The sequence below is a fragment of the Tachysurus fulvidraco genome, chromosome 11, assembly GCF_022655615.1.
Source record: "Tachysurus fulvidraco isolate hzauxx_2018 chromosome 11, HZAU_PFXX_2.0, whole genome shotgun sequence".
NCBI classification, from domain to species: Eukaryota; Metazoa; Chordata; class Actinopteri; order Siluriformes; family Bagridae; genus Tachysurus; species Tachysurus fulvidraco.
This window is the reverse complement of record NC_062528.1, coordinates 2,035,269-2,045,268: the sequence shown is the minus strand read 5'-3', so window position 1 is coordinate 2,045,268 and position 10,000 is coordinate 2,035,269. Positions and strand designations below refer to the sequence as shown.

The 10,000-nt window shown below is 42.6% G+C and overlaps 1 protein-coding gene across 5 annotated transcripts in view; it reads left to right on the top strand.

Annotated features, from left to right (window-relative positions):
* The window catches only part of fat3a (FAT atypical cadherin 3a), a 114,873-nt gene that overhangs the window by 92,334 nt on the left and 12,539 nt on the right, over window positions 1-10,000 (top strand). For all 5 annotated transcript variants that reach the window (XM_047820738.1, XM_047820736.1, XM_047820737.1 and 2 more), the window contains 7 exons: window positions 2,079-2,468; window positions 5,390-5,604; window positions 5,716-5,853; window positions 7,125-7,268; window positions 7,358-7,555; window positions 9,098-9,322; window positions 9,417-9,993. In XM_047820738.1, coding sequence (XP_047676694.1) covers window positions 2,079-2,468; window positions 5,390-5,604; window positions 5,716-5,853; window positions 7,125-7,268; window positions 7,358-7,555; window positions 9,098-9,322; window positions 9,417-9,993 — 1,887 coding nt within the window. The remainder of the gene's footprint in view (window positions 1-2,078; window positions 2,469-5,389; window positions 5,605-5,715; window positions 5,854-7,124; window positions 7,269-7,357; window positions 7,556-9,097; window positions 9,323-9,416; window positions 9,994-10,000) is intronic.

Genomic DNA, 10,000 nt, shown 5'->3' with positions numbered 1-10,000 from the left:
CATTGAGATGATAGACAGCCTCCGCAGTCCGAAAGACACGGGGCTGCTTTATACGATCTTGTGGTTTATGGATAGAACACCACCAAGATATTTTTAGTGTGGACAAGTTTGGGTTTCTAGTGTTACATTTGGCCAGGATTTTTTTGACATTTTCTTGTAGACGGTATCAAGAGCATTGTTTCGAGATTCTCTCAGCTCAATATGTGGCAAGAGGTGGCTTTTGTACTGCCATGAAATCTCCTTTCATTCAACCAGAATCTATGAGAAGTGTTGTGTTTATCTCTTGATGCAGTAGGATATGACACACATTGACAACCTGGTCTGAGGATACAGTCTTCTTGCTCACTCGAACTGACTCAGAATCCATCCTGCTTAAGTACATGGGGAACTCCTGAAGGATTCTCTTATTATCATCTGAGCAGTCACACTTTTTGTAGGATATTCCACAACAACTTCTAGTTCACCACAACGAGGGTTTGGAACAAGTCGTTTAATACAACAAACACGTTCCAGTGCTGTTTCGTAAACCTTTCCAGCAGCTGTCTGGAGATGATAACCATGTCTACTATACTTTATATGTCTGTGGACACCTGATCATCACACCACCTTTACTCTACTGGGAAGGGTTTCCCTGGATATGGGAATGTGGTTGTTTGGACTTGAAATCAGGTGGTCTAAATTCGAGGTCCCATTTATTGCTCAAAGACGGTTGAGGTCATGGCTCGGTGCAACATCTCGAGTCCTTCCATTCCAAACTTGGCAAAATATGTCATCATAGCCAGCACTTTATGCACAGGGCCAGTGTGGAACCTTCTGGAAAAGGTTCTGGATTTATAGTTCCAGTACAAAGGTGGGCACGGTGGCTTAGTGTTTAGCACGTTCGCCTCACACCTCCAGGGTTGGGGGTTCGATTCCCGCCTCCGCCTTGTGTGTATGGAGTTTGCATGTTCTCCCCGTGCCTCAGGGGTTTCCGCCGGGTACTCCGGTTTCCTCCCCCGGTCAAAAGACATGCATGGTAGGTTGATTGGCATCTCTGGAAAATTGTCCGTAGTGTGAGAGTGTGTGAGTATGAGAGTGTGTGTTGGCACTCCGTCCAGGGTGTATCCTGCCTCGATGCCCGATGACGCCTGAGATAGGCACAGGCTCCCCGTGACCCGAGAAATTCGGAAAAACGGTAGAAAATGAATGAGAGTGAGAGAGTTCCAGTAATGTGAAATACTATATACTGTATACTATACTATACTATAGACAGTTGTGTGCTTCCAGTTTTGGTGAAGGTTCTTGTGTGAGTGTGATGATAGTTTATATAGTTTGGTCATATAGCATATTTTATGCAAGCTTCTACTTTCTATGGCAGCTGTTAACTTACAGGCCAAAGAACTCTGGTAATTGGGTATAATATGTTTTAGGGTTTTAGCTCTGAAGTTTGCTAGAACATTGTCAGGTCCAGGTGACTTTGTTTACCATTATTCGATTTTTCTGTGTGAAATCAGAGAACGATGAACTTTTTTGGAAAGTAAAAACATGGTAATGTTCAAAGTTTCCTAGTTAGAACCTTTCCTGTAATGGATGTCAGCAATATCTTTTTGCTGTTTCTGTTGACAGCTTTATTTTTGTACCATTTTTAATCCTTCTGAAATATGCAACCTTCTCCTCTGAGGACTGGCTGATAGATAAAGAGTTCCAGCTGGAATGTTCTCTGGATTGGGTAGCTTGTGAATTTTAATGGCGTTCCACTTTCTTCCTAGTTAAGCACCTGCTGATCCCCTTCAATCCTCTAAATGGAATCCATCCCACCAAGCACTGTAGAATGTCCAACCCATGTTCTGCCCCCACAATACACAATCGCTCTCTATACCATTCAAGTCATGGACTGGACTTGCAAAGAAAACTTTCAGACTTCTTTTCCAGTTTTCAGGATCATGTTGCATTTGGTTAAATGGTAAAATCTGGTAACTTTTGGATTTTAACAAGGAAGGGGCAAAACTCTTGCAGAAACTGAACTCAGACAATCTTATCTTACACATCAGTTTTCCTTCTGTGATCATGTCTCCTTTTTGTTCTGTCTCTCTGTCCAGGTGAAAGCCGGAAAGTAGTGTACTCACTAGTAGATTCAGCTGAAGGTGTCTTTTCCATCGATAAGTGGACTGGTGTGGTGGCTCTGGAGAAGCCATTGGACCGTGAGGTCAAATCCTCATACCTTGTGGTGGTACGGGCGTCCGATCTAGGTGTCCCATACCGCCTCTCGTCTCTCGCCAACCTCACCATCGCTGTGCTGGATGTAAATGACAACCCTCCGGTGTTCGAGCGGCGTGACTACAGTGCAACACTGGCCGAAGACGCAGCAGCTGGCACAGCAGTTCTGCGTGTCCATGCGCACAGTAAGGACATCGGTACTAATGCTGACATCTACTACAGCATCCGGTCTGGGAATGCACAAGGGCACTTCAGCATTGAAACACATACAGGTGAGTAAGCAAATCTTTACTTACCTACTATGCGGAAGGGTCCACATGCAGAAAGCGAACAGGTATCTCAATGTCCCAAATGTTAGTGTACTATCATGCTAAGTAGCAAGCCAACATATTACTATAGAATGGGATTAAGTTAGGTCCTGATTAGGGTTGGGAACTGAGAACCGGTTGTGAATAAGATTTTTTAACAGGAACCGGAATCGTGCGGAATTTTTCCAAATGCGGTTCCGATGGGATGAAGGGCAAAGCGCTGGGAGCGGTCACTTTAAATAGCCATGTCTTACCTCATGAGTATTAATTGTTTACACTGTTTACAGTCACGCAACCAAATTAACGCAGTTTACCACAGAAATCAGTCACTTGCGCTGCTGTGCTGAGGTACGCTTTGTGTTAAACATGTCTAAAAAAAGCCTAAAGTGTGGATTCATTTCTAAAGCTACAATAATGAACCAAGTCTACCACCTCTGAGAGGGTATTCACCACAGCTGGAGATACAATAAGCCAGGAAAGGTCTCATCTTCTCCCAGAGAAATCAGACGTTAGTTTTTCTTCAGAAAAATTGCTAACTGTTTTGCTAAGTTGTAATTCTGGATGTTGTATTTGATGTTGGAGTTATTTAAATTTAAATTGATATGAACTGAAATGGGGGGTCATGGTGGCTTAGTGGTTAGCACATTCGCCTCACACCTCCAGGGTTGGGGGATCGATTCCCACCTTCGCCTTGTGTGTGTGGAGTTTGCATGTTCTCGGGGGTTTCCTCCGGGTACTCCGGTTTCCCCCCCCCGGTCCAAAGACTTCTCTCTGTAAAATTGTCTGTAGTGTGTGTGTGTGTGTGAGTGAATGAGAGTGTGTGTGTGCCATGCATTGGGTTGGCACTTCGTCCAGGGTGTATCCTGCCCCGATGCCCGATGACGCCTGAGATAGGCACAGGCTCCCCGTGACCCGAGAAGTTCGGATAAGTGGTAGAAAATGAATGAATGAATGAATTGAAATGCTCGGTTTAAAATATTTAAAGAGTGATTAATAAACGCAAATGGAATTGTTTAAGTATTGTGCATTATTTTTCACATTTCTTTTATTATGGAATCGGAATCAGAACCGGGAATCGTAAGGCAGAACTGGAACCAGAATCGGAACCGGAAAATTTCATTTGATACCCAACCCTATTCCTGATAGAATATTCAACATAATATTACTACTACCACTGTTTATTGTGTCTAGTTCTAGACAGAATCTCAGGTCATAGCATGGCTTATTTATGGTGACACGATGTTTCAATAATTACTAAATAGTATCTATCAAACGTTGTACCGTTGTTGTACGTGTTTACGTGTCAGTATACAGATATACAGTATACTGTTTTCTTTTAGGGATTGCTGAGAGGATTTTAACTTAGATTTATAAATGTTCCTAATCTTCACTGCTGATAATTTTAGCTGAGGTAATCTGACAGGATTCCTGAGAGGATTTTGATGTCATATTCATAAATATTTATAATTTCGGCTAGCTGGCTAAAGTGAGCTAATCCTGACAGGAATTTTGAGAGGATATTAAGTTTTATTTATAAATTTTATTTATAAAACGTTCATAATTTTTCACTCTTAATTTTGTTCAGCTGGTTAACGTGAGCTAATCCTGACAGGATTTTTGAGAGGATGTTTAAGTTTTATTTATAAATTGTTCATAATTTTTCACTTTTAATGTTGTTCAGCTGGTTAGTGAGCTAAACCTGACAGGATTTTTGAGAGGATCTTTTAAGTTTTATTTATAAAACGTTCATAATTTTTCACTCTTAATGTTGTTCAGCTGGTTAACATGAGCTAAACCTGACAGGATTTTTGAGAGGATTTTTAGTTTTATTTATAAAACGTTCATAATGTTTCACTTTTAATGTTGTTCAGCTGGTTAACATGAGCTAAACCTGACAGGATTTTTGAGAAGATCTTTAAGTTTTATTTATAAAATGTTCATAATTTTTCACTCTTAATGTTGTTCTGCTGGTTAAAGTGAACGAAACCTGACAGGATTTTTAAGAATGTTGTGTTTAAAGGTATGTTTGAGAGTCCGGTGTCACAAGATTTTTGTCACTAATAAACATTTAGCTATCTAGTAGCATTGAATGCATGCTATACAGTAGTGTGTATTTCTCACAGACACTAATTGTTTTAAGATGTTGCTAATGATATGCTGACTGTGACAGCATTGTTCTGGCTAGTAAGTGCTATGCTAGCTAACAGTGCTTACTCTGGCGTGTGGAAGGAATCTGTCAAAAAAATTGATTGAAATTTTCTAGGCTGAAATTTGTTCATGCTTATTTGACCACAGAAGTTATAGGACCACACACACACACACACACACACACACACACACACACACACACACACACACACACACACACGTATTTCATTCTATAATGCAATTCAGCTCTCGCTGTTCTAGCCAGTATATAAAACTGAGATATAGACAGCCTGAGGACGTTTGTGTCCTAAATCGCAGCCACCCGCCTCTTCACTCACTTAATCTCAGTCTCTCACCAAACACACACACACACACACACACACACACACACACACACACACACACACACACACGGACACTTTTTAGCTTACAGCTCACGTTTGCTCAAAGTTTCTTTAATAATTGCTGTGCAAAGATATTTAAAGATGCTATGCATGCATGGTGTCAGTAACTACACCACATTCACCACATTGTGCATTGTTTAGGTTGCATTTTTTAAAGCTCATTATTTTCTTTAAAAGGCACATTATATATACACTAGGTATACTAGCACTATATATAGATGACCTTTGTAGTGGATAGACTGTGTATTTTAAGAGAGTGATGATGTGTGGTGTGTGTGTGTGTGTGTGTGTGTGTGTGTGTGTGTGTGTGTGTGTGTGTGTGTGTGTGTGCAGGAGCAATCTCCGTGTTTCACCCTCTGGACTTTGAGAGCTGTAAAGATTACTTTCTCACAGTAGAAGCTCGTGATGGTGGAACCCCACCCCTTACTGCCGTTGCCATGGTAAACATCAATGTAACGGACGTCAACGATAACGCGCCAATGTTTGGCCGTGACGTTTACAGTGCCATCATCAGGGAGGACGCTAACATCGGTGATGCGGTCGTCAAGGTAACCACATCCAACGCCTTTGCACTAACGTAGCTTATTTAGTAGCAAGTTGTACGAATGGTGTGAATCGGAACATGGACTTCAAGATAACATGTAGATCTGGTTGCTTAGGTAACTGCCGAAGACATCGACAGCCAGGTGAACGGTGACATCCTGTACTCCATCGTCAGCGGTGATCGCGAGAACCAGTTCTTCATCGAGCCAGTGACGGGTCAGATCAAAGTCAACAAACAACTGGATCGAGAAATGGTGAGGAACAATGCCACAGTTTCCATGGTAACATGATGGCACTGGAGACTCCTTCAGGTTAAATAAATACAGAAACCGTCACAATTTCAGTGATAATACATCAAGAGCACTGATTATTACTAGTCTTAGGTTATCCAGGATCATCGCCAGGTAAGGTCTTGAGAATGAGCTGTTACTATAGAAACGGAGAATAAAAACCTGTGATTTGCAGCATGAACTAATGACAGCATTAATCAACACCTTCAACAGAACAATTAGCACATGTACAAACCTCATTGTGATATTAGTTCCTCTCCCTTTATTAGCAAATCAGCAATTCATTATTCTTTGGTCTAAAGTGATGCATTTTTATTTCAAATATCTACTTTAATAGTCTTAAAGCCCTTCATCATTATTTTATCATATAATTGTATTACTAATTATAACCTGTCATCATCTATTGTTTCAAAAATTTCTATTATTATTCTAGAGTTCTGTTCTGTTCCTTCTGTCTGTCTGTCTCTCTGTCTGTCTCTCATCCTGTCTGTCTGTCTCATATCCTGCCCTTTTCTCATCCTGTCTGTCTGTCTGTATGTCTCTCATCCTGTCTGTCTGTCTAATATCCTGCCTTTTTCTCATCCTGTCTGTCTGCCTGTCTGTCTGTTTGTCTCTCATCCTGTCTGTATGTCTCTCATGTTGTCTGTCTGTCTCTCATCCTGTCTGTCTGTCCATCTGACTCTATGTCTATTATTCTGACTGTCTGTCTTTCATTCTGTCTGTCTGTTTGCCTGTATGTCTCTTATTCTGTCTATCTGTCTCTCATTCTGTCTGTCTGTCTCATATCCTGCCTTTTTCTCATCCTGCCTGTCTGTCTGTTTGTCTCTCATCCTGTCTGTATGTCTCTCATCTTGTCTGTCTGTCTCTCATCCTGTCTGTCTGTCCATCTGCCTCTATGTCTCTTATTCTGTCTATCTGTCTCTCATTCTGTCTGTCTCTCATTCTGTCTGTCTGTCTCATATCCTGCCTTTTTCTCATCCTGTCTGTCTGCCTGTCTCTCATCTTCTCTGTCTTTGAATCTGTCTTCCTGTCTGTATCTCATCCTGTCTGTCTGTCTCTCATCCTGTCTGTCTGTCTCTCATCCTGTCTGTCTGACAATCTGCCTGTATGCCTATAATTCTGTCTTTCATTCTGTTTGTCTATTTGCCTTTATGTCTCTTATTCTGTCTTTCTGTCTCTCATTCCGTCTATCTGTCTCTCATTCTTTCTGTCTCTCATCCTTTCTGTCTCTCCAGATTGCAGGTTATGCTCTGTCAGTAAGAGCTCTGGACAGCGGAACTCCTTCCATGTCTTCAACTGTGATCGTTAACATCGATATCTCCGACATCAACGACAACCCGCCCACTTTTTCTCCAGCCAATCACACGGCAGTTATTCAGGTACACTCAATGATTGACCCGCTAATAGATTAGTTCATACAAATGTTACAAATATCCAGCATCTGATTATGACTCCTGCTTTCTGACAGGAGAATAAACCGATCGGGACGAGCGTCCTACAGCTGTCAGTCACTGATAAAGACGCCGCCCACAACGGCCCTCCTTTCCAATATCGCATCCTGTCAGGAAATGAAGGAGTGTGGTTTTCACTGGACAGGGAGGGGCTTATAACCTCCAATCAGATGTTCCGTAGGGCTGAGAGAACGGAGTATGTCATTCAAGTTGAGGTGAGAGCAAGACTTTTAGTTTAGTTCAGTCGTCATTAAATATTCAATTCAATTCAATTCAAGTTTATTTGTATAGCGCTTTTTACAATAGACATTGTCTCAAAGCAGCTTTACAGAACATAAACATAGAGCAGAAGGTAAACATAATTAATGATAAAGGAAATAACGAATAATAAAAGAAATAAGAATTAACAGAATAAAAATTCTAGATTATTATTAGATGTATATAGTTCACAGTGTGTATGTATTTATTCCCCTATGAGCAAGTCTGAGGTGACTCAGGCAGCAGTGGCAAGGAAAAACTCCCTTAAATTGGTAAAGGAAGAAACCTTGAGAGGAACCGGACTCAAGGGGGAACCCATCCTCATATGGGTGACACTGGGGGTGTGATTGTAATATACAGTCAGTTAAATGTTGTATTGGTGTGAGGTTTAAGGACTTCTGATCTTCTGAGTACCACAGAGTCTAACTGGAGATGTCTCAGGATTCTTAGAGTCGGCCTCGGCTCAGTGGATGTCCAAAGGCTTCGTCCCACAGAGGACGATGGGAGCTGGTACAGTGTCTGGATGCCTCGGGATGGGTACAAAGAGAGAAGCAGTGGAAAGGGATTAACATATCTGCTGTTCATAAAAATGTGCTGGTCTGATGTACTGGTGCATGATATTATGGGATGTATTATGTGTACGCCTGACTGAAGAGATGAGTTTTTAATCTACATTTAAACTGGGAAAGTGTGTCTGAGCCCCGAACACTATCAGGAAGACTATTCCAAAGTTTGGGAGCTAAATAAGAAAACGCTCTACCACCTTTAGTAGACTTAGATATTCTGGGAACTACCAGAAGTCCTGAGTTTTGTGATCTCAGAGAGCGTGAAGGATTGTAACGTGTTAGCAGACTAGTTAGATACATGGGAGCTAAACCATTAAGAGCCTTGTACGTAAGTAGCAGCAGTTTGTAGTCAATTCTATACCTAACAGGTAGCCAGTGTAGAGATGATAAAATTGGGGTTATATGGTCATACTTTCTTGTCCTAGTGAGAACTCTGGCAGCTGCATTTTGGACTAACTGTAACCTATTTATTAAAGATGCAGGACAACCACCTAGTAATGCATTACAATAGTCCAGTCTAGAGGTCATGAACGCATGAACTAGCTTCTCAGCATCAGATACAGACAGGATGTTTCTCAGCTTGGCAATGTTTCTAAGGTGGAAGAAGGCTGTTTTGGTAGTATGGGCGATATGATTTTTAAAAGACAAGTTACTGTCTAGTATAACACCGAGGTCTTTCACTGTCGAGCTACTTGTAACAGTACATCCCTCTAAATGGGAGTTAAGTTGTGAGAGTTTATGTGCACTGGTTTTTGGACCTATGAGTAGTATTTCAGTCTTATCGGAGTTTAACAATAGAAAGTTGCAGCTCATCCAGTCTTTTATCTCTCTAAGGCACCGAGTTAATTTGGACACTGTGGCTATTTCATCAAATATGCTAGTATTTTAACCTCAGTTTTGTTATTAATTTATTTCAACAATCTTGTAAAATAGGCCCGTGATTCCGGCAGGCCGCCGTTGTCGTCGACAACACTCGTGCATGTGCGTGTGATCGAGGAGAGCGTGCACGTGCCTGTAGCATCTCCACTACACGTCCACATTGTCACGGTCGAGGATGAGTTCCCAGGAGGCGTGATCGGACAGATTCATGCCACGGACCAGGACGCTTTCGATATCCTCACCTATGGACACAGTCACCAACAGAACAGTCTGTTTAAGGTGTGTGTTACATCTGTCAGTCTCTCCTGTTATTGTTTATCTTTTAAACACTGTGTACGGTACTAAAAAGCCTCCAATTTTCTCTGTGTCTCAGGTAAACCCACGTGACGGACGCATCATCGCTCTTTCAGGTCTGGACGCCGGTCGCTACTCGCTGAATGCTACGGTGACAGACGGCCGTTTCTCTGTGAGTGTGCCCGTGAGCGTGTATGTGGAGTGGGCGTCGGCTTCTATGCTCCGACACGCTGTTACAGTGCGCTTCGAGCGCGTCTCTCCGCATGACTTTGTCTCAAGCCACCTCACTGCCGTCCGCCGCGTCATCGCCGATGCCATGGGAACAGGGTCGTCCGATACCCTGCATGTGCTCAGTGTGCAGCCGGTTGAGACCACAGGCCAGCTTGACCTCCTATTGGCTGTGGAGGCTCCAGGAGGTGGGAGCTTCCTGGCAGCAGCATTGGTGAGCCAGAAGCTGAGTGCAGCACGGCGGCGGCTCGAACAGGTCCTGCGTGTTTCTGCTGTTCTGGATAAGAACTGTTCAGGCCTGGAGTGTGGAGAGGCACGCTGCGAACAAACCATCACACTCGACACACACGCACTGCTCACTTACACCACCAGCACCAGCAGCTTCGTCTCACCGCGGTTCCAACGGAGCGCACGCTGTGTCTGCACAGGTGAGTC